General features: G+C 56.1%; 1 protein-coding gene across 16 annotated transcripts in view; it reads left to right on the top strand.

Moving 5' to 3' along the window:
• Positions 1-23628, top strand: part of SEC16B (SEC16 homolog B, endoplasmic reticulum export factor) — a 149117-nt gene that overhangs the window by 7096 nt on the left and 118393 nt on the right. For 11 of the 16 annotated variants that reach the window (XM_075422587.1, XM_075422586.1, XM_075422593.1 and 8 more), the window contains 17 exons: positions 127-224; positions 913-1021; positions 1112-1229; positions 1782-1893; positions 2140-2245; positions 2476-2616; positions 5766-5879; positions 6370-6442; positions 8606-8857; positions 9425-9495; positions 9846-9992; positions 10176-10283; positions 11157-11238; positions 11335-11432; positions 11553-11621; positions 11847-12047; positions 13608-13683. In XM_075422587.1, coding sequence (XP_075278702.1) covers positions 127-224; positions 913-1021; positions 1112-1229; positions 1782-1893; positions 2140-2245; positions 2476-2616; positions 5766-5879; positions 6370-6442; positions 8606-8857; positions 9425-9495; positions 9846-9992; positions 10176-10283; positions 11157-11238; positions 11335-11432; positions 11553-11621; positions 11847-11915 — 1767 coding nt within the window. In that variant the 3' untranslated portion in view covers positions 11916-12047; positions 13608-13683. Of the gene's footprint in view, positions 1-126; positions 225-912; positions 1022-1111; positions 1230-1781; positions 1894-2139; positions 2246-2475; positions 2617-5765; positions 5880-6369; positions 6443-8605; positions 8858-9424; positions 9496-9845; positions 9993-10175; positions 10284-11156; positions 11250-11334; positions 11433-11552; positions 11622-11846; positions 12085-13607; positions 13684-23628 lie in introns of those variants that run through there. The other 5 variants (XM_075422598.1, XM_075422597.1, XM_075422596.1 and 2 more) reach the window with 5 other exon arrangements.

Genomic DNA, 23628 nt, shown 5'->3' on the forward strand with positions numbered 1-23628 from the left:
TGCTCAGGCTGTGTTCCCACAAGAGTGGCATTGAGAGCTAACAGGCAGCACACCTGGAAATCCAGGAAAGGCAATATTGGTATAAGGGTTAGTGCAAGCCCTTTTTCTTCACCACCTTGGCTGCAGGATGCTCTGGTCTGGGCCATGAGAAACCAGTTGTGGGGCCATGCTTTATTCCTCTCCAGCAAGATGGACCCTCGGACCTACAGCTGGGTGCTCACTGGGTAAGCTGGAGAAGCTAAAGCAAGGTACGATGCTTTGTGACAGGCTTTTCTGAGCCTGATATCCCTTCGGGAGTCCTCAGCCCCAGTGGGCTGGAGAAGGAGCACTGATTTCTGCTGGACCCACTCAGAGGGTCTGAAGGGGAAAGGGGGCACACATCCAGCTGGGCTGGAGTCCTCTGGGCTTCCTGATGGGCAGGGCAAAAAAGTCAGGGCTGGAAAGCAGAAGGAAAGCCATTCCCTGGAGATGTGGGGTGGATTTATTCTGAGTCTTTGGCTTTGCTTGCTTGCTGCCCTAGCAAAGGCAGCCATTGGGGTAGGAGGAGCTGAGCAGTCTTCATCGTGATCCAGCCTGGTCTGAGCCGTTCATCCCACTGAGATGAACTCTTTCTGGTGGAATTAAGGTACTGAGTCTGCATTGGGTTGATCCCTTCAGGGAGAGATAAGCAGAAATTTTCTGTCTTGTGCAACCAGAATCCTTTTAAGAAGGTTTTATCCAGCATTGTCCTGGAGACTTGCCTGCTCTGAAGGCAGTGCACATCATCAGCCTGGTGGGCTGGGGACCCTTTCTTCATTCTCCAGGAAGCCCCTCAGGACACTGATTTCCTGGGGCATTTGGGGTGTGCCCTTGGAGGTGAATGAGGCTTTGGGGTCCTTGCATGGCAGCCCTACCTCTGCGATCTCCTCACAGGTTCACCAGCACGCTGGTCACCAATGACCCCCTGCAGACCCTCTTTCAGCTGATGTCGGGAAGGATCCCTCAGGCAGCGCTGGTCTGTGAGCAAGAGGCTGTCCCCGGCGTGTGTACCCCTGTGCTGTCACCTGCCTGTGACACCTGTCTTGTGGTGACCATCTCTGCTCACCTCCGCTCTCCTCCTGTCTCCCTCCAGTGCTGCGGGGATGCCACATGGGGAGACTGGAGGCCTCACCTGGCCGTGATGTTGTCCAACAAGGTTGGAGACATGGAGCTGAACCACCGGGCCATCATCACCATGGGAGACACTTTGGGTGAGCTGAGGCCATTGAGGACAGCTATGTTCCGCTGTCTTGTAACAGCGGGGTGGACACTGCAATGTCACCATGTATGTCCACGCTGGCATGGATGCATGTCAGTGTTGAAATGGGGCACGCACACCTGTATCCCTGGAGCTGTCAGGCTCGGACGTATCCATTAGCTGCTTTTTTTGGAGATACCTGAAGCACCTGAACCCAGGGAGGGCATGTATGACCCCAGGGACTGAGACTTGCTCCCAGTGGTGGGGACCCTTGGGGATTTCATGCCAGCAATGGCGCCCTGCAGAGAAGAAACTGGAGCTGGACCCTGCTCAGGCTCCCCTGGTCTTACCACTGACCTGAAACCCCCTCCAAGGCACAGAAAGCTCCAATTGGGGAAAACGGACAAAAAAGAGAAGGGTCTGCATGGACAGGGAAGAAAAGTGGGGTGGTTGGGTTTGGGTTTTCACGTGGGCTTAGGGGTCTCCAAAGCAATGCTGACCACATGGTGACCTCTCTCTCTGGACTAAGTGTTTGTCTTTTTCTTTTTTTTCCCCTCCCATCCAGCTGGCAGGGGAGCTGTCGAAGCAGCTCATTTCTGCTACCTGATGGCAGATATTCCTTTTGGTTACTTCGGGGCGAAGGCAGACCGCGTAGCTCTGCTTGGCAGCAGCCACCGGTGAGTGAGCCCAGGCAGGCAGTACTCCTGCCAGGGTGATGTGTGCCACCTTCTCCCCAGCCCCAGAATTTCACCTTTGTGCAAAAGCAACCCTTGTTTTGTGGGTTTTTACTGCTCTTAGTGTGATCTTTGCTGTGGGCCTCTCCAACTGCAGGCTGGCACAGTGGTGGAGCTGTGGATCTGGGGGGGTTTCCCCAGTGAGGGAGCTCTGCTGCTGCTTGCTGAACCTACCCCTCTCCTCCACAGTCAGGCGTTCACCCAGTTTGCCAGGACGGAGGTCATCCAGCGGATGGAAATCTTCGAGTACTGCCAGCAGCTACGACAGCCTGGAGCCTTCCTGCTCCCCTTCCAGGTAGTGGAGATGCAGCAGCAGGTCTGGTGCAGCAGCTCAGACCTGCCCCAAAACATGCATCCAGAGCAGGATGGATGGGGTGTCGCCAAGTTGCACGTTGACCCCTGGGTGATAAAACCCATGACCTGGGGTGCTCTGAGTCGCGCTGGGATGAAGGGCCAGGGCAGAGGGGACCTCATGGGCATGAGTGTCTCAACTTACCTACATCTGCTCTGCTTCCCTCTCCTGAGGCATACAAGCTCCTCTATGCCTCTCGCCTGGCCGACCACGGGCTCCCAGCCCAGGCCCTGCAATACTGTGAGCAGATCGCCACCGCGCTCCTGGGCCAGGATCCGGCCATCCACCCTGTCCTGGTCCAGCAAGTGACGAAGGTGAGTCCCGTTCCCCCCTGCATCCTCAGCAGAGTGGTACCTATTCAGGACCCGGTGCAGTGGGAAGCATCCATGGGGTTTCGGAGGGTGACGGAGCCCTGGCACAGGCTGCCCAGGGAGGTTGTGGAGTCTCCTTCTCTGGAGATATTCAAGACCCGCCTGGACAAGGTCCTGTGCAGCCTGCTGTAGGTGACCCTGCTTTGGCAGGGGGGTTGGACTAGAAGACCCACAGAGGTCCCTTCCAACCCCGAACATCCTGTGATTCTCTGTGGCCAGGGGTGCTTGACAGCTCTGAGCAGCCCCCCGGGGTTTGCTGCCTGGCATATACTGAGCACAGCAAAGCCAGTGCCTCCACGGGGTCTCTAATACCCCTGGATTCAGGGTAGAAAACAAAGGAATTGTGTTGACTTCCAAGTAGGAGCAGAGTTATTTGGAAGCAAAGGATGTTTCCTATCCTGAAGGGGCTTTTTGAACTTCTAAATGGCACAGACTTAAGCTGAAGTGCGAGTGTTTGACATTTCCCCTCCAGCACATCATCCCCTGGTTGCATTTACCTGCCAGGGGCTCTGCTGGGGTGACAGCAAACTGGAGTGTGTCCCAGCTTGTAGCCCTGAGCCCAGCTCCTCAGCCTCAGGAGTGAGGCGCTGGGGCAGGGAGCGGAGGGACAAAATGTCCTGGGTCCCCCAGCACGTTGGGCTCCCCGGAGGGCAGGTCTGCCCACTCCACGGACATCACCAGGGCAGAGCCGAGGCCACTTGAAACCTTCCTCCGTCGGGAAGGGGGCAAAAGCCGTGGTGCTGTGCGATGAGGGGCAGCGGGGATTGCCCGTCTGAAGCAGGTGCTGTTAGAAATGGCCCAAACCTCGGCTGGCGCAGCCCACCCCACCCCATCATCGGAACCTATTTACTGTCTAACAGCCTCTCAGATCTACCGTTCTGCTGGGGATAATGCTTCTCCTGGGAGAAAACACTTTCATCTGAAAAACTAGTGCATCGTAGACGCTCTTGTCTTTGATGTTTTAGACTGTGTTACAAATTATGATACACATTAGTGTTTGATTAAGACTTCCCCTCTTTTGAAGCTGGGGACGATACACAACCAGGTGCTGGTTCATTAATATTGGATCAAAGTGCACATTAGCTTTTGGATTAAACATTCCCCCCGTTTAGGAGTAATCATGCTTATAATTTCCTCTTTCCTGCAATTGATTTAGGATGAACACATGTGTGTCTGCAGAGAGACAGGATGGTGGGCTCTGGTGGTGCGAGCTCCTGGCTGGGTTACTCTACTTGTTGTGGCCAGTCCCTGCCCCGAGCCGGGCTCTGGCTGCATGGGTTGTGTCTCACTGTAACCTCCTGGAGGCAGGGAGTGTGTTTTGTGCTGGTTTTAGGCTGTTTTCAACAATTTTGGGAATAGGAAGAAACAGCTGATGTGGGCTGGTGCAGTGGTGGTGGGGGGATAGCCAAGGCCCGTGTGGCTGCGGAGGGTTGCAGAGCTGCAAAGTCACCTCTGGATGGCTTTTGGTGGCCCTTGATGAGGCAGCCTCTTAGCAAAGTGTGGAAGATAAATGAGCGTGAAGGAGCTGGGAGGGAGCTTGATAAATTCCTGAGAAGTGGGTCGATAACAGCAAGAAGAAATTCAGCAAAGACTCGGATGAAGAGCGGTGCTTTCAGCATTGTCTCCCCTCATCCAGCTGTCTTAAAACTGGACCCTTGCCTAAGCAATTTGTCCAGACTGATTTAGCTCTGCAGGGAGCCCTCCATCGCACCCTGGGCCGGTGGTTGTGTCACCCCAGGAAGAGCCTCTTGCTCCGTTGATGGGAGCTGGAGCTCTAAGCCATTGAGACGGTGCAGCCAGGGCAGTGTGGACCCTTGTCTTGCCGGAGAAATTAAACACGTAGCAGGAATACTGCAGAGAGGTACCTGGGGGAGATAGTGGAGCACGGAAAAAATACCAAGCAGCAATGTAATAGGATGCAGTTGCAAAGGGGAAAAAAAAAAAAAATCCGATGTTATAACGTTATTCTGGGCTGTGAGAGCAAGAACGGGGATGTGTGAGACAAGGAGGTGATAATCCCCCCCCGTGCTTGGGTCTCGGGGGTCTTGGCTGGGGCACTGTGCCCCGTTCGGGATGCTGCGCTTGGAGGCAGGGCCAAATAGGAGCGAATGCAGAAAAGAGCAGGGATGATAAGAGATTGAGGGGAAAACGACCTTTGAAGGAGGTTATTTTTCTCCAGGCAAGATATGCGGGGGGAGGCAGGGGTACGGGGGATGTGATAAAGGGCACTCTGGCAGGTGGGAGGCTGCTTTGCAGCGGATGGTGCCGGACCCTCCCCGCAGCTTCCACGGGAGCAGGAATCGAGGGGCTTAATTTGCAGCAGGGAAGATTTCACTTAGATATTAAGAAAAAATTCTTCAACTCTGAGGGCAGTGAGCATCAGGACAGGCCTGGGAGGCTGTGAAATCTTCTCCTTGGAGATCTGTAAGTGCAGATCGGACAAACACGGGCTGTGCCGGCTGGTGTGGGCGCACAGGGTTTTCCTGAGCATTGGCAGATGGATCAGGCAACCTCACGGGGTCCCTCCCAGCCTGGTATTTGTTTTCTCTGTGGTTATTAGTGATGGTAATGCTTGTTGCAAAGCCAGATGAGGGAAAGGCCAGGTGAGTCCTTTGCTCAAACCTGACCGGCTCCCATCCATCGTTATAGAGGGTAGGTAAGGGGTTGATGCACAGCCCTGGGAGCTGGGCTGTTCCCAGTGCTCCTGCTGGGATGTCCTGCAAACCCACTGGTGTCCAGGGCTGGCTTTTGAGTGGGATTAAAGGTGCTCGTTTACCTCGAAGGAGAAAAGGACGATGATAGCTACCCACCTCTAATGTGAGCAGCATCTTTGACCTCTCTGGAGGCGGCCAAGCTAGCCCTGCTGGGAGGCTCTCTGTGGGGCATGGGTCGGGCCAGCACCTCTCTGCGGCAGTTCAGGAGAGGGAATAAATCTTGCACGAGAGGCTGGTGTTACTTTAACCCCCATATTATGAAGCAGTGCAGCTCTGGTGCTATTTTCCCCCGGGCCATTTGCAATTGCTCCGAGGGTTGGTCTTTCCCCCATGGAGCCGAGATCTGTGATGAGCCCCAATACCCTCCTGGCTCTGCAGCTAGCTGAGCGGCTGAAGTTCTCCGACCCTCTGCTCCTGGAAATGCCGGAACAGGACCAGACGCTGGAGCCCGACTGGCTGGTACAGCTCCGAGCCTGCTGCTGGGAGTGGGAGGTGAGGAGGAGCGGGGATGCTGGGGGCAGCTGGTCTGCGCTGTAGTTTGTCTGTGGAAGCATCCTCCTCCTCTGCCCTGAATCCGAGGGGACAGGTATGGAGGTTTGAAGGCTGTTGTTACCTGAGTGCCTCTCCCCTTGTCTTGTGAGTTCAGAGATGAGGTCTCTGCCATGGGACCTGCAGCTTCAGCAGGAGGAGGTGGGTTGCATGTCCAAGGGTGCAAGCAGTGAGGGCTGCAGAGCTTCAAACGGGGCAAAAAGGTCCTTGTCTTGGCTCAGGGAGGGGCAGCTGGAGCTTTGTGGGTGAATGATGATCTCTGGTGGTGAGGATACTGCAGAGGACACTGGCAGGGCATCACGTGTGCTTGGTGGTCTGGTCCTTGGGTTAATGCTCTTCTAGCGCCATGCTTCCCTTGGTTTCCTTAGTCTTTGCCCTATGCCATCCCTTTTTCCATCTGTTCCATCATGTTTTTCCCTCTGACTGCTTGCAGGTGGAAGATGACCTCCCTCCGGAGGTGGCACCCACTCAGCCAGGGCTCTCCTGGGCTGCCGCATCGCTGGCAGGTAAAGAAAACAAAGCAGCAGGTTGCAAACACTGCAGTGGGCTTCTCCGGGTGTGGAGTTGTGCTGCCATGGGCTGGGAGGCAGCTCCTTGCTCCCTGGAGCATCCCTCAGCAGCTGTCCCTTGCTCCTTACGTCCCCCCAGAGCTCAAAATTACGCTCCTAGCGGGATGCATTCATCTGGTGTGGGGCTGCCGGGGGTGGGCTGCAAACAAAGGAGTTGATGCTTGTGCCCTCAATATGAAGTCTGAGTAATTAGGCCTAATGACCTCAGCTTCAGGAGCCGCTGTGGAAGGAGAAGGGGTCCGGGCGGCTGCATGGAGCATGTGTCTCCCAGCCGAGCCTCAGGGGAGACGGCTGCGTTCCCGCGCAGTGCTCCGAGGATGCAAACTGGAGCTGAACTAAGGGGATTTCACACTTGCAGAGCGAAAGGTTTGGGAAGGAGCTGGTCCCTCTGTGTGCCGGGCTGCAGCATGCCTGTTTGTGAAGCCCTGGCGTCTGCCCTTCCCTGCTGCCTCTCCCATCCCTTTGCTTTGTCTCTGGGTGACTCCAAGAGTCCTCTTCAGTGACAGTCTACCCGGAGGGTCAAGAGATGTCAAGATGAGGGACAGGAGCCTCCCCTGGGTGGCTGTCAAGGGAAGGGCTGGAGAGCTTTCCTTTCCCAGCCGGGCAGTGTGTCCCTCGGGATGTTCCATCAAGGAGAAGTCAGGGGCTGGTGACCCATCGGCGTTGCTTCACAGCCACCTCCATTGCCAGAACACCCCGGCACAGCCCGCTGCTCCTCGCTGCTGCTCAGGTCGAGCTTTCTGCTGGGAACACCGGCATCGATGAGTGGAGAACAAAGGCTGGTGCAGACGGGATAAAACAGGACAAATTCCTCCAAGCCTGTTCTTCCTATCAACTTTCCCTGGTGCTGCCAAACTCTTTTTCAAAGAGCTCTCCCAGGCAGCAAAAAAAGATCATCAATCCTGACTGTCACACGCTGCTATCAGGGCTGAGGCTATGATCATCCTTCCCTGGAAAAAAGTCGTAGGTATGATGGGATGGCTTCTGCGAGCGGCCAGATCTGCTCCATGTGGTCCCTGCAGCCTGCTTTCCCAGTGCTTGGCACTTCTGTTCACTGAGGAGGCCATCCAGAATCTCCATCTGAGGGACCTGCATGGAGAGAAAGCTGGCTTGGTGCTGGATTCATCTGTCTTGGAAAGACAAAGCCCCAACCAAGGCGCCAAGCTGGAACCCACATGGTCACAGCAACCTCTCTCTCCATCCGTACAGCCTGGGCTGTCCTCCCTGACTTTCACCGGCTGAGCTCACTGGGCGACACGGAACCGAGCATCCATCTTCCTCCCTGTGGCTCTTGAGCATCTCTGGGCCGTATAGGAGCAGCTCGTGGGTGCGAAGCTGACCCTGAGCAGACGGGAGGTGATGCTGGCAGACAAAGCGAAGGGTTTTGTAGCGCTGCATGCAAGAGGTGCCTCCAGGCTCTGACCCCCGCGGGGTTTGAGTCTGGCCTGGCCATGTCTCATGGCGATGGGAGAGAAACTTTCCAGTGCCCAGGACATTCCTGGCCAGAGGCTGCAGAGCTGGAAGAAGCAGGACATGCACCTGGGACACACCGTGGTGTCTAACATCAGTCAGAGCAATGTACATGCGTGTTAAATAAAACAAACCCCACTTGCCCAACCTGCCTTTCAAGCAAAATGAAAAAAAAAAAAGGCAACCCTGAATAAATCTGCCTAAAGCAAGAAACTCATCTGTAGGTGCTCCTGTGGAGCAGGAATGAAGGCTGTGGCTTCCCGGTGTGTTTTCTTTCCCGCTGAGGGTGTGCAGCAGGGGTGGAAAAAAAGGCTGGAGGCCCCAGGCTCCTTTGAACCACTGCTGCTCGCGCTGGGGCTCTTCGCTCCTGTAGCGTTCCCCGTCGGAGTTCATTTGCAACCTCAGGCACGTTCCCAGGAGGCTTTCGCCCCGCGTCTTTCGCAGCCCACCTTCCTCGAAGCCTCCACGAGGTCCCCGCTGCCGCGCTGTGTCCTGCCTCCTCCCTTGCCCACGTGTGGTCCCCGGGGTCCTGCTGATGTATGACGGAAAAGTGGAGAATTCCGTGCAACAGCCTGATGAAATTATAAGCGCCAGAGCAAACTCCCAAGGTCTGGGGTTTTTTTTCTGCAGATGAAGAACATGGCCATGAGCTTCTCCAGAGTGAAGGCTACCAGTATGACCAGTGGTACCAGCCTGTGCCGCCACAGGGACCCAGCTCCCACGGGGACGTGGGCCTCTGGCCCCTGGCAGCTGCTCAGGTCGCGGCATCGCTGCTGCTCGGCATTGGGGAAGAGCTGCAGCCCCCTGCGCTTGGCCCAGGGACGGCTGCCCCTCCGGGAGGGGTTTTTGCTGAGCCCCCTCCGCAGGCAGTGCCGCCGGCAGGTAAGTGCTCCAGCCTTGTTTCTCTGAAAAAAAAAAAACAAACCCATCCTTGGTTAGCAGCAATGGGATGGGGTGTCCCTCGGGGGACGGTGGTCCCCTACGGTGTGCATGTCGCTTCGGATGCTGCTCACTGCCAGCGCTGCCTTCACCCAGTGCCTGGTTTCCCTCTGACCTTGCCCAGACGTGGAGCCACGCATGCAAACCGTGTCCACCGGTGCCGGCTGCCCTGGGGCTCCATTTTTGGAAGATGTTGCCCCAGACATCACGGGAGGGCAGCCATGGGTTGGTGACAGTGGTGCTGCTTCCCTGCCGGGTGGGAAAACCAGCTCCGTGTCCAGCAGCGCAAGGCAGGTTTTGGAGATGCGCTGGTGTAGCCTTGTGATTTACTCCTGCCCTGGTGTGGACAGGGACTGGGACCAGAATGGTCTTCTGCATCTCATGGGGGGATGCCTTGGCCATGCGGCCTTGCTCTGGGACAGATGATAGAATCACTGAGAATACCTTGGGTAGACGTGGTGGGAGGTCCTTGGGCCGTACCCTGACCGTGTCCATCCCTCTGCTCCACAGGAGAAGCTGGGGAGCCCTGGGGCACCCCGCTGTCCCCCGGAGGGGTGCAGCCATCGCTCCCAGCAGAGCAGGTGAGTTTCGGAGGGGTCAGAGACCATCCTGTGGGGGTCCTGGGGGCATTTGGAACTCGCTGGCTCACCCTTCTATGTACTCAGCTCGCACAGAAACCCCCACCATGGTGCCAGCCGTCCCCTCGGGGACCTGATGCATTAGGGTAGCCCTCTCCAGCCTCTGGGACCGCGGGCTGCCCACCGCACCCCGCTGTGGGTGCTATCCCCCCCACCTGCTGTATGAGGGACGCGGGGGTCCCCAGGGATGCTAGGTGCTAAGCCTGGCATGGGGCGGTCCCGGGGATGCTCTGATCACGCTCGGGGTGGCTCCTCTGGGAATGCCAAGTGGCAGCTCCAATCTCCGGTGCCAGGAGGAGTTAAAGGCAAGGGCTCGGACCATCTCGGAGAGCTCCGCCGTCTCCGTGGAAGACGACAGCCAGCATTCCTCGGAAAGCGCGACTGAGGATGCTGCCAAAGAGGCGGCAAAAGCGGAGGCTGTGAAACCGGGTGAGGACAAGGTGAGCACGCTGGAGCGGATGTGAAGCCTTGTCTGCTGAGCTTGTCTGTCCCTGGTCACTGTCACGCCTGCCCTGCCCCTGGCAAAACAGCGCCTGCTCCCTACGGGCATCTGGGTGGCTGCGGCGTCCTCCCCTTCTCATCTGTTGCCACTGTTTTCCTTTGTGACAACGTCCATTTCCCAGAGCTCTGGATTCAGGTGGTTTGGCTGGTTTCGGTCGAAGGCCACCAAGGAAACATCTCCCAAAGCTGCTTCTGAGACGGCCCTGGACTCCCCCACGCCGGGACCGCAGGTAGGGGACGATGGGCTGTCCTGTCCTGGGTAACACCCAGGGTTACAGCCGCGGGGAGAAGTGACACAGCTCCCCCTTCACCCATCGCTTCTCCCTCCATCCTGGCGCAGGCGGCTGGGCAGGGGCTTTGAGCAGCTCTTCACAGCCGTCGCCGCTCTGCGCGGGGATGGATTGGGACCGGGAGCCCTTTTAGCCTGGGAGTGAAGCTTTGATGAACAGTAATTGTAAATTTATAGAGCCTCTCTGCTCTGGGAGGTCCTCTGAGTGCTCGGCCAGACTCTGCAGGGATCGCTTGCCCTCCGCTGGAGCAGAAAGCTGCAGCTGTGGGCGGCACGGCACTGGTGGGTTTTAGGAGCTGAAGGGAAGGAAACCTCTTTAACTGGAAACGCAGCTGAGATGGGGGAGCAGCTGTGCATGGTTACCCCAGTCCTGGCCGAGTCCTCGGGGTGTCACGTCCCTGACTGCAGCCCGATGGTGGGCTTGGAGGTGGATGTTGGAGTGAGATCCTCCCCCGGGAACTTCCTCCTGGTTGTGAATGACCTACAGTCCCGGAGCAGGAAATTTTGGGAGATTGTTCCAAAATTAGGAAGCAACAGAGGGGTACCCATGGACCCTGGTGGCCCCTTACACTGTGCACGGGCTTGGTGTCCAGCCTCCTGCCTGATTTTGAGCTCTTTGGGTGGTTTAGCTTTAAACAAGTGGTTGCTTGCCATGACTCTATAGCTCCTTAGCTTGGGTGCCTGCAGCTCTTGGGGGACCTCTCCAGCAGGATGGGTGCAGAGCAGTACCCCGAAAGTGGGGTGTGGTACCTGGTGCAGAGGTCTTCTCATCGTGCAAGGAACTTCTGCTCTAAACAAGTGGATGTGGTTTCAGGAACGGACGTCGCCATCCCCACCCGATGACCCTCTCACGGCTGGCACGAGCCCTTTTGCCCAGCTTCCATGCAGAAACCCCGGTAAATGCTGTGTGAGTCCTCTCTCCTCTCCCCATCAGCCATTTTGAAGCTGCTTCTCTTAATTTTAAGTGGTTGTTTTTTGGTTGCGTGCCCCAGGAGAAATGCAAGGTGAAAATGCCTTTGCTGTTACTCCGGTGTCCGTGGAGATGAACGGCTCGTGGGATGTGGGTGGTGGGGAGTCAGCAGGAGAGCAGGTGAGGAGAGGCGGGAGGTGTCTTGGTGCGTGATGGGGGGGGTCCAGGACACCCCTCTGCTTGGGGTGGCTCTGAAATTTGGGGGTGACCGTTAAGCTTCTCTCCTTCCACCCCCTCCAGATGGGCTCCCATACATCTCCCCCGCCGGCGGGGACAGTACCACTCTTCAACCCTGTCCAGGTCTCTCAGGTGAGAGCATCCTCCTGGGGTATTGCTGGGTAGGGATGGGGGGGGGGGGGGGCTCCTGGCTTTTGGGGTGACACCGGCCTGGCTGCAATCCACTGCAGGCAGGGGGATATCAGGGATACCAGCCCTGGGTGTAAGGGTTTATAAAAGAAATTGGGGGAGGAGGGAAATGGGGGGGTATCCCCCATTTTCAGGGTGCGTTACACCCCTCTCCTCTCCCCTTTCCAGCTCGCTGCCGCCTCTCGACCCAACCAACCCAAGCCACTTTCCCAGCGCCGCTACCCCAACCTGCTGTGAGGAGCCGAGAGCCGGAGCACGGAAGGGGGGGGCAGAAATCGACGGCAGTGACTATTTGCAGAAAATTTTTAACCAGGAATGGTGTTTGTGATTATTCTGGACAGGGGTGCCTGGGGTGATGCAGTGGCAGAGGTTGGGCCCGCGGCCCCGGACGACGCTGGTTTTGTTGGTGTTGAGGGGTTTTAATGTTATAATAATGTAATAATTAATGAGTAGGGGTGGAAAGGAAAAGGTGTCCGGGGGAGAGTAGTCTGAATTGGGTTGTAGGGCGCTGCCCCACCTCACCCATTGGACTCAGCGATCGCCGGCCGTGAGTCTGTCTCAAAGCACCGCGGGGCCACGAGCATCCGCCAGGGGTCGCCCCCGTCTCCGGCTTCTCCTGCCCAGGCCGGCCCTTGAATGCGCGCGGCGCCCCCCCTTGCTGGTGGCTCACCCGCCCCTCGTGGGCGGGGCTCTGCTGGAGCCGCGGGCGGCCCCTCCCTCAGACCTTCCCCGAGGCGGGGCGGCGGGTGACGGGCACCCAGTGGGTGGCCTCGGCGGTGAGCTTCCCCCGGACGCGTTGTTGTGTGCCACTGCTTCTATATATGTCCTTGCTTCTTGGCTTCTTTGAGCTCACGGTGAGGCGCCGGCGCTACCCAGCGTGCACTGCGCCGCATGGTAATTTAGTACCGCCCCTCTGCGGGAGGGGGAGGCGGGGGGCGTGTCGCCCTGTGGGGAGGGTAGCGCCCGGCTCCGGAGGGGCTGTGGGACCCGGGCCCATGCGTGACGGGCTGTGGGGCTGGAGCTTCCTCCCTTGGGCAGCAGGTGGGGCTGCGGCCTGCCTGTGACAGGCTGTGGGGTCGGGGCCCACTTATGGCAGGCTGTGGGGCTGGGGCCTGTAGGCTGTGGAGTCAGGGCCCACTCAGGACAGGCTGTGGGGACGGGGCCTGCAGGCTGTGGGGTCGGGGCCCAGTTGTGATGGGCTGTGGGGCTGAAACCTGCCTGTAACAGACTGTGGGGATGGGGCCTGCTCGTGATGGGCTGTGGATTGGGGGCCCGCTTGTGATGGGTTGTGGGGCTGTGACTTGCCTGTGATGGGCTGTGGGGCCGGGGCCTGCAGGCTGTGGGGCCGAAAGCTGCCTGTGACAGGCTGTGGGGCTGGGGCCTGCTAGTGGTGGGCCGTGGATTTGGGGTCCGCTTGTGACTGGTTGTGGGGCCCTGACCTGCCTGTGATGGGCTGTGGGGGTAAGGCCCACCCATGGCAGGCTGCTGCCCACCCGTGACAGGCTGTGGGGCTGGTGGTGTGGTGCTGTGCCCCGCATGCCGTGGGCAGGCCGGGAAGGCACTGCGAGGCCTGGGGCAGGGGGGAGCCTGCAGCCCTTGGCTGGGGTGGCCTGGGCCGGGCTTGGGGCTGCTGGGGGAGCCTGGGGCCTGGCTGAGCGAGGGGCTGTGGCCGCGCAGCCCTGCAGAGCAGCACCGGGGAGCCCGCACCCCTCGTTGCTGCTGCCCCACGAGCATGAGGCCAGGTGAGAGTGGCAGCAGGGAGGACTGGTAGCTTGGCCTTGGCAGTGTGGGGGAACACGGGTGCCTTGAAAACCCCCCCAGGAACGCCAGCCTCCTTAGTGTTGGGGCTGCTTTGCTCTTCTGGCTGGGCAGACACCACAAAGTGCTCTGCGCATGCAGCATTGCTGACCGGGCTTTCCTTCCTCGCAGGGCTGGGTGCCTCTGGGTTTGGCTCGCAGGGCTGTGGAGGTGGAAGCGACTGGCTGAGCCCGGGATGCCGCGCTGGGTGAGTCTGGCTGACTGCAGCACACAATTTCAGCGCATTTAGACCTGGTGCTTGTATGCTTCTGCCTCTCAGGGTGTGGGGAGAGGGACCCCCAGGCTGCGCTAGGGTTGTCGCCCTTCTGGGTGTCCTCGCAGCTCTCTGTGCTGCCGCCCTGTGTCCGTGTACCTTTCTGTCCCAGCTGCAGGATGCTGTGGGCAGTTGTGCTCGTGGGGCAAACCTTTGTGGGGATCAGCACGTTGCCTTCTGGGCTTTATGAGCATTTTTTGCTGTCCTCCAGTCTTTTGAGGTAGTTGAAAGGGGCTGAGCAGTACATAAAGCTCTCACCTTGATCCTTAAACATTCTGCTTTTCTGATCTTGAACACTGGCTGTCCTGGTCCTCAAGCAATCTGCTTTTTTGGAGGAAAGTAAGTGCGGGGACTCCTTGCTTCTGTGAGTTTGTAGATCCAGCAAATAATTTTAGAAATGAATCTTGTGGCTTTGGGATTGCTCCTCAGATCTGCAGTTTCTGACTCTACTCTCGATCCCCCTGAGGCTGTAAGGAGTCAGGTGGCAAAGATTTTCCTGAAGTAGGGTGTGCTGAGAATCCCCTGAGGAGAGGCAGCTCTGCGTGCAGCCAGGCATGTGGGGGCACAGGAGTTTCCTTGCGTGTGGCCCGTTACCCTCTTTAGTCTCAGTACGGTGCGGGTATGGAGATCAAGAGTCATAAAAGAGTTGGGAGGCTGAATCTGCCTTGTCTGCGCACCCGATACACGTGAGTTGGGTCTCAGGCTTCAGGGAAGAAGTTGAAAAAAGGAGAGGCTGGGGGTGATGTTGGTGGCTTCTCGCAGCAGGGAGGGCGGCTTGTTTTGGATGAGATGCGATCTTCCGTTAGCTTTTTTTTCTGTGGAAACACAGAGGTAGGGCAGCTGTCTGCTTGAACTAGGAGGGCTGGAAGAGCTGATCTTTTCTGTGCTGGATTGGGTATTTCAGAGGTAGTGAATATCTTGGGGAAACTGGGTGCCTGGGAAGTTTGCCCGTGACTTGCTTTCTTGTGGCCTCTCAGTGAACTTGTGGTAAACTGGGCCTAAGACTCCCTTTTCCTTCCCTGTCCTCTCCTGAGAGCAAAGGGAATGCGTTAACCTGGTGCTAATTGTTACTCTGACTGATAGCAGTAATGAGGGTCTGTAACCTGAGATCAAGTCTCTGCCACGTGGAGTGTTGTAAATGCTGCCGGGGGATCTCTCTGCTGAATACGCTGAGCTGGGATGCTGCGAGGAAGCGCTGGGATGCTCCGAAATGCGGCTGGCTTGTAGAAGGAGGTGAGTGTGTCTGGGCTCTGCAGGCTGAGGGTGTTCCCACTGAGCTAGGCTAACCGTGCCCTGAACACTGATTTATTTCGGAATTACACATCTGATCTGCTGGAGAGAGGGTGCTTCCTCACTGTCCCGCTGCCCAGCCTCTCCCTGGGAAGGGGTGCTGAGAGGAGGCACTGCCTGGGCGTCTGCTTCCCAGATGCTTTCGGTCTCCTGTGGGTCCCGCTGGGTACGGCAAGGTCACGCTCATTTGGAGCTGTTATTTATTAAAAGGAGTGTGCTGGGTGATGACCCTGTCTCTGTCCCTCCAGCTCCTGGTGACATCTGTGATGCAGCTGGTCTTCAGAGGTCACTCATGTCCCCTCGCTTAATGATCTGGTGTAGAAAGCCAGCTTTCGTTGCTTGCTTGAGTGTCAATGGGGCCTGAATATTAATGAAGCCTCGGTGGTCCTGTGGCACTGACTGTCACGGCCGTGGAGGGCTCATTTGGAGCGCGGGGAGCTCCGTGATGGAGTGATAATAAAGTGTTCGTGAACTCTGCTCCGAGGCGCTGCTTGGGACTTTGAACTTGCAGGCTCCTGGCACAGCAGCGTGAGGCTGGCTTGGTGTTTTCTACGGCAGGCCCTTGCGCAGCGGTGTGAGGGTTAGCAGGGAAGGGACTCATGGGGACGTTGCGGGTGCTGCGGGTGCGGGAGAGTTTGGTTGCGACTTCAGGTGGCGAATGGACTGGTTAGTGGAGCTTAGCGTCCTCGGAGGCCCTGAGCTGGAGTCGGGGCAAGGGGCAGATGCAACGCAACATCTAAAATGGCCTCTTTGGGCTGCTGGTGCCAGCTGGGAATCTCCGTGAGGAATGGGGTGGTGGCTGTTCTGCATGTGCAAGAGAACAGCATCATTTTGAATCTGCGGGAAGGGGTTTTTTTCTGCGTTAATCCAGGCAAGTTGCTTCCAGTTTCTGCTATCCTGTGCAGAAAAGTCGGGGTAACGACTGGGGTCTGGTAAATAAAACAGTTGTCTTGGGGAAAGTGAGGCTTTTTACGTACTAACCTGGAATATACAACACGGTGCGCGGTGCCTTTAAACAGGGCATATCTAGTATCTGGGCTTGAATAGCAGCAAAATTGCTCCCCAAAAGATTAATTTGGAGAGAGAACCCCAGATCTTGCTCTGAACCCTTATGTGTCTCCTGAAATGAGAGCCCGGGGTCAGGCCGTGTGGGGTAGATGGTTGGTGACTCTTGTTTCCTTATCTGTGGAGAAGAATCTGCTTCCCTCCTGGAGTGAAGCAGACCTGACTCGCCCTGCTTTCACTTGGAGCAGCGTTGTCTTCCCCTCCCACCTGGGATGTCACCTGGCCGTAGAGACTGCAGGGACTTCTCCTGGATCAGGGCCGTAGGATTTTGGCAGTGTCTGATTGCTGTAATGGAAATAATACATGCAGCCTCTCTCAAAACCTTCATATACCAGTGCCTGCAAGAATTGCCCCTTGCTGACCAGGTTCCCGCACCATGCTACATCGCTGTGCAGCCTCTTGCTCCGTGGAAGGACTATTCTAAAGTCCTCTGATCTAAAGGACTGTTATCTTTCCTGTAGGTCCGGCCAGGTATGGCACAGCTGAGCTCATCCAGGTTTAAAAAAAAAAAAGTGAGCATTGTCTGTGTTCTCTGAGCTGTGGCCACTGCAGGCTGTCAGGTCTTCGCAGTGTAGAAAGCCTTCAGGGCCCAGCTTTGTGTTCTGTGAAGTTGCTCACCTCCTTCGGCAGGAGGGTTGGACTGGATGACCCACAGAGGTCCCTTCCAACCCCTACCACTGTGTGATTCTGTGATTATTTAACACTCAGGGGTGAAAGGCGAAGGGGGAGCCGATGGCTGCGTTAATTGTTATCGCAGTGTCCAGCAACCCCAGTCAAACTGGCTTCCTTTTACAGCAAGCAAGGCATGAACAGATCAGAAAGCTGATCGTTCTCTTCAGCTCCCACAAACCTGGTGGAGGGTCTTGGCTGATGTGGGAGCGGTCTGTGCCTAGGGAGCTGGCCATCAGGTCTGTGGCCTGGGAGGGTGGTGGCAGCAGTAAGAGGAAAAAGGACATTTGCAGTGGCAGGAGGACTAACGGGCTGCCTTTGTGAAGGGTGTGGGATGGGTTTCACACCTCCCGGCCTTTGCTTGGACACGCTGGAGATCCTTAGCTCCCTAATGATGGTGGGAGAGACTGACCTACAGACTCCTCTCTGAGCCTGTGCACCGGTGCTTCTGGAGAATAATCCACGTGAGTAAGAAGCAGGAGGGGCTGCTGTACCTGCGAGTACTCAGGGACCTGTGCTGCTGCTCTTGGAGATTTAACGTTCCAAATACCACCTTGAGGGTGTGGATTATATTCATGGAAGGGAAAAAAGAAAAAAAAGAAAAAAAAATTGTTAGAAGCCTTTGGCAGTGTAGGGTAAAAGTGTCACCTTTCTTGACATGTTTGTCTGGAGCAGAGATTGTATCTAGTGGTAGGATGAAGAGCAGTTGCATGCTGTCTGGTGTTAATTACAAAGGGAAAACCACATGAAAATCAAGTGAAATTGAATCCCACTGCATTTGATATTCCCAGTGTTGAAGGCTTCGGTGCATCTCATTAGTTTAAAAACCCTCATGGAGAGAACTCAGCTTCAAATGGGAAATTGAGATGACATTGAGACCTGGGAGAGGGTTAGTCGCCTGCTGCTGGACTTGTCCAAGGGAGCTGAACATGTAAATGTTCCTGCAGAGCAGCTCTTTGGGAGAAGGTGTGCTGGTTAATTAATGCCCCCGGGACTGCGCAGTTGCAGCGAGGGAGTGATAAGGTCTGTGTGCGTGGAAAGTCCTGCTGCCGTTTTCTCTCTGCGGTGGAAACACTCTGTGGGCTATATGGACAGGCCCAAAGCTTCGGGCTCTACTTGAGTGCTGGTAGAAGAGATGCTTTGATGTACTTCTCAGTGGGCTTTGCAGGTGCTGGGTTAGGATTGAGCTAAACAGGGTCTGGTGTTCTGGGACTTGTGCTGGCCCATCTGGCAGAGGTGTCTACGGAGGGTGTGTGGCTGGGAGGCAATTTTTGGGTTTGCCCACAGGTGACTTGGGGACTGGCTTTTGTGCCAAAGAGTTTGGTTCTGTTTTAGTACTCTGTAGAGATGCTGAGAGCCTGGAGCTCACGTTTGGATGCCAAAACACACCTGGTTGCTGTGACCCCAGGGCCTTTGCTCTAATGGTATCAAAATTGCAACACTGAGATAGTGTCCTTGCTGTATATAGAAAGCTGCAACTGCTTGGGTTTGTTTTTGAGTGCATGAGCTAATAGGAGATATTTGCCAGGGAATGAAGGCCATCAGATACGCTGTGCCTGTCAATTTGTACCTGTGAGCCTGTCTGCTTTGGGCCCTGCTGGGTTTTCCCTTCTGATGAAGCATTTTGTAACAGCTATGTGTGGAGAAGAGGACGTTTCCTATTTTCTCGTGCAAACACCAGCCGTGCTGCGTGCAGTCTTGAGGCCAGGTGCTAGAGATGAAGAATCCATGGCTCGGTGGCACAGTGGGGTTTTCAGCAGTATGTGTTTGTGGACTGACTGAGATCTCCGTGGCAGGTGGAGCTTGCAGACCATGCTGACATCGTTGTGCTTCCCATGTGTTCAGAGGGCAGTTTCTAGCTGGAACATTGCAGTTTCCGGGCAGGAGCGCTGGAAGGAGGGCTGGCAGGGCGCTTGGCTGCCAGCGCGGCGATGGAGGCTGTGGAAGCCTGCGGGGATCTGGCTGTCAGCGTGGTGCCTCTGCTTTGGGCAGAAACCCCTGCACAAGTGGCCAGGAGGTGACGGTCTCTGCATCCCTCCAGCATGGGCCTGCTTAGGGGAAAAATCTTGTCTCTCGTTGAAGCGGTGGCCTGTGGCAGGCTGTGCGGTCGTGTAGGGCCAGGGATCCTCCTCACCCATCCTCTGCCTGTGCGTCTCAAGCTCTGCTTAAAATAAACAGACCTTCAGGTTCTCCGTCGGAAGAACAGTTCCAGTGAGGAGCCCCAGAGGAGAACCCTTGTCCCAGCACAGTGCATCACTCACGCTGACGTTGCTGCAGGAGGAGATGTTGGCTGGAGCAGGGAGTTGTGCTTTATGTAACTCAACGGTGTTGCAGCTTCCATCTGAGGACACCTACGCTGGGACTCACCAGCTTGGAAAAGACGTGAACGGGGAGGGCTGGGGAGAGAGTTATAAAATCGCCCAAGAAGGTGATTAGGAGGCATTTGTTGTTTCCTGCAGGGCAAGAAGTCAGAGCTCCTCACTGAAAATAGCGGGCTGCAGGTTTAAACCAAAGAGTAGCACAGGCTACGAGTCGGGGGAAACGAATTCAGCCCTAGTGACTTGTCCTGGGATGTTGTGGAGGCCGAAAAATCACACAAACCTTTAAAAAGGACTTTGGCAATTTCGTGGCAGATAACTCTTGACGACAGGCCTAAACGCAGCCCTGGAGCGATTTACAGCTTGGGAGTTTGTAAGCTCTGGGCTGTGAGGAGCTGGAGAAATGTCCTGGGAGAACACCTCCACGTTCCGCCTTCTGTTTGGCTCTTTCCATTAGCGTCGAGCTCGGTTGCTGTTGGAGACAGGAGGCTGAATTAGGGGGACATACGGTCTCTTGTCTGATGGCCGTCGTGAGGGGACAGAGGTGGGTAGATGATCCTGAAGTCGGACCCTCCTTTCTGGGAGGCGGCGATCAGAAGAGCCGTTTCAGGTCTAACGCTGGCGACGCGTGTTGCTCGGTACAGGCAGATGCTGGAGCGACTCCTCCAGTGCCCACACCTGCCTCTGCAGAAGTTGAGGCTGTGGTTAGGGCGTTGCTTGGTGACAGTCCTTCTGGGCAGGTTTAGGGAATTAAACAGTGAGTAGGATTAATAAAAATGTATCAAAATATGTAACCATATGTATCGCATCTCTTGGATAATGAAGGAGCAGTTAATAAGTATTTGCAATCAATGTTCCTACCTGGAAGCTTTCTCTGAAAGCATTTCTGAGGCTGTTCAACCAACCCATTTATTTCCATCACTTCAACAACCTGTTTTCTGAAAGCAGTTGAAATCACTAGCTTAAAGAGCTGTCTCCCCTCCTCCCCACCTACGACACGCTCCATTTTACCAAGCCTTTGCTCGGCCTCTTGAGCCTGGCCGTGTCCTGAGCAGCTAGGATGGATCCTGGACCTAGTGCTGGCTGGGCGATGGTGACCACGTGGGTTATAGTCGCTCAAGTGGAGATCCCTACCCGAAAGCCAGCGCAGATGGGGAGTCAGGAGCTGCCCTGATGCACAGCCTGGGGCTGTGTGTCCCTTGGACACACTTGCACTGGCTGGAGGAGCTCTTGGTTTGGTGGCTGTGGGAGCAGGGCACCTTTTTGCTGTCCGGCTGAAGCCACGCTTCCCACTGGTGTGTCCTGAGGACTTGTAGGACACTTTTTAGTCACCCAACTGCTGTGACTAGTTCCTCAGTGCCTTGGTGAGCTCTTGCACATGTCCTGGTTCTTCTGGGGTAGAGAGAGATGCGGGTCCCGAACTGCTTCTCCCAGGCCACGTGGACATCACATAGGTGTGGATGATTTCTTTCTTTGGGCTGTCGGAGCAACATTTTTCCCTCTTCATAGACAGCAGTGTGTGTGTGGGTGGCTGGTTCCCACAGCAATGATATGCTGCCTTGAAGGCTGTGTGATTAGCTGGGGGTGGTGCAGGAATAGTCTCAATCTCCGCAGCAGCAGTCCATCAAGGCCACGGTGTTGTCCTGGTCCTAGCGCAAGTGGGTGTTGGGCCTGTGCTTCTTCCTGGAAGAACTCTGGGGCTGCAGTGCACAGCTTTGTTTAAAGTGTTGCTCTCCCACCCTCTGGCCTGGCGACATCCCAGTACAGGGCTGGAAAGCTCAGCCCAAAAGTGGGGATGACCACTGCCCATGAACAGTGGGGACTTACTCTTGACGAAGGAAAGATGGCAGATGAGGAACGAAAGCGTCAGCTTCCCGGACTCTTCCCCACCTACTTCGTGCAAGGATTTTGGTGCTCGGGCTGTGCTGCTGCTTTGCCTTTCCCTGAGGCTAGATGACCCCCAGAGGTCCCTTCCAACCCCTAATATTCTGTGGTTCTGTGAGGCCTGGGGAGCCGGAAGCCACGCGTCTTGTGGTGTTCCTCTGTTCCCTGGGGTTATTCCCTGGGCTCTGCTTTGTGGGATAACAGATCGAGCTGTCAGACCCCTTGTCCGAACGCCCTGAGAAGATAAATAGTCCAATGTGTGCAGCCACCTTCGGCGGTCCCGAGGCCGCGGCAGGAACCAGCATGGTGACAGATGGGCTGACACAACTGGGTCAGCGCTAGTGTCGAAGGGGTGGAAGCCGAGTCTCCGTCTCCCCTCCGCTTGGCACCCCAGTGCCTCGGGGCTGGACGGTGGCTGCTTACCACCACCTCCTCCAGGGACAGCTGCAAGGAGGTGGCATGAGAGCCTCGTTGAGGAGAAAGACACTGGTCATGGTCCTAACGCTGCTCTGCCCTCTCCGTGGATGCTGCTGCCGGGGAATGTAACCCAGCACTGATGCTCTGTCAGAGAAGCATCTGGTTAGACCGTGCTCTACGCCGCTGCCTTCCCAGCGCACCGTGGTGCTGCCTTCCTGCTGAAAAAGTGAGCTTCATGTACCTGCACGTATAGATGTACGTATAGATATTTTTTAGAGAGCTCCAATCTTGTGCCTTGCAACTTGACGCCTCTTCCCTTGCCCGGCCTGCTGCAGCCTCAGCACTGTGTGCCTCTCCTGTCTCACGCAGAGCCAGCTCGTGTGCCCTGGGAAGGGTTGGTTGTTTGGAGAGGACTGTGCGAGTAATTGCATGAGTTCCTCCTTTTGTGGATGGGTGAGGAAAACTTGGCAAGGCTGCTGCAAATGAGTCTTGTGAGTGTCCTGGAGTGGTGAGCTGAGAGCCCTGAGCCAGTCTCACTGTGCAAAATCCATTAGCTGTGAGCAGAGCTCCTTCTGGGCTCGGCATTCAGTACCTGTTACGGGTTGAATTAGTCCCTAATTTTTGTCTCTCACAGTTAAAATGACTCAGACATTTCTTTCTGAGATGGGGTATTGCTTCTGACTAAGTACCCTACAGTCATGGCTCTACTGGCTGTTAAATTGTTCTCAGAAATGCAGTGATCGTCTTGTCTCCGGGTCAGGGTAGGCTGGTGCTGTCACCTGTGTGTGGCTCTGGGGCTAGAAGAGGTGCTTTCCTTGGCAGCAGGAAAGCAAACGCTGAGACACATCTAAGGACTCAATGGCTGCAGGTTTAATAAGATCAATACCACCTCTGCAAAAGATTACATGGTATACTAGGCAGCAAATAGACCACTTCTGCTGGATTTGGAAACCATTTATAGAGTCTGTTAGGGATGGTAAGGTAGAAGGGATGTATCCAAAGTGAACTGCACAGACACAGTACTGGAGACTCCCACATTAAGGCTTTTGCAGTCTGTTAAAGAATGGAATTAAAAGCAAAATAAATGAGAAAGTTTTGTTCAAGAAGCTTCACTGGCAGCCACATCGTCAGCTGACAAGGCGGAGCTGGGCTGTGGCACCCTTCTGGCTGCTGCTTGGGGAAGGGCTGAACTTCCTGAAGCCGAGACGGCGGCTTGACTCTGCCTGAAGGCTGAAGCTTCACCCTTGCAGAAAGAACAGGGGAGAAAAGAGCTGCCTGGAAGACGAGCGTTTGCTCCCACATCCCACCTTGAGAGGTGTCGGGAGGGGGTGTCTGTCAGGCTTCTGTCGTGACAGAAGGGTCACTCCAGGGACAGGCTTGGAGGCCCTAGCTGCTCCCACTGGGGAGATTGGTGGGTCTTCCACCCCACGGTTGGCAGGTCCAAAGGTGTCTTGTGCTGTGGAACATCCCCTTTTCCTCTGCTCCATCCCTTGTGTCACGCCGTGTGCTCTGCAGCCAGTGTTAATGCTGCTGCTGTACGTGGCCGATGGTGGGCTGGCTTGAGCTGAGGAGCAGCTTTTGGGAACAGCCACTGTGGGGCCAGGCCACGCTGGCCTTGTTTGAGCTAGCCTTGTGCTGCCATCACCTCCCGCGGTGCGCCCTCAGAATAATTAACTCTATTAACACATGAGCAATAGCCTGCCTGGTCACCCTGCCCTGGAGAGCGAGGCAGGGCACTCTGCTCTGCTCATTTCTCCGGTGCTCTGTCCGGTCTCATTTGAGATGCCTCGCAGGATGAATTACCATGCTCTAAGGGAATCTGCAAAATAGGATCACAGGCCAATTGCATCCATCTGCAAAGTTCGGGAGGGTGATACATCACCTTACAGATGGATTCCGCCCCCCCCCCTTTTTTTTTTTTCTTTTAAAAGTCTTTTGGACCCGGTAAGAACACCAGATACCGAGGGGACAAGCTCTGTGGTGTAACGAGGAGCTGGATCGGGCCCTGCTGACTGCAGGTGGCTGATGCCGAAGGGAAGTCGGTGCTGAGGATGTACACGGGAGGGACTGGGCAGCGATGGGCAGGGAAACAAGGCAGGGATTTACACCGTGGCAGCGCTCAGCCTGGTCCCTCTGTGAATAATGTTGCGTGAGTCTCTGGGAACATTCCGTGGGGTAAAGTGTGCTGGGGGAGGCAGGAGCTGAAAACGTTTACCAGCCATGGGAGGCTGTAGGG

The sequence above is a fragment of the Opisthocomus hoazin genome, chromosome 6 (assembly GCF_030867145.1).
Source record: "Opisthocomus hoazin isolate bOpiHoa1 chromosome 6, bOpiHoa1.hap1, whole genome shotgun sequence".
NCBI lineage: Eukaryota > Metazoa > Chordata > Aves > Opisthocomiformes > Opisthocomidae > Opisthocomus > Opisthocomus hoazin.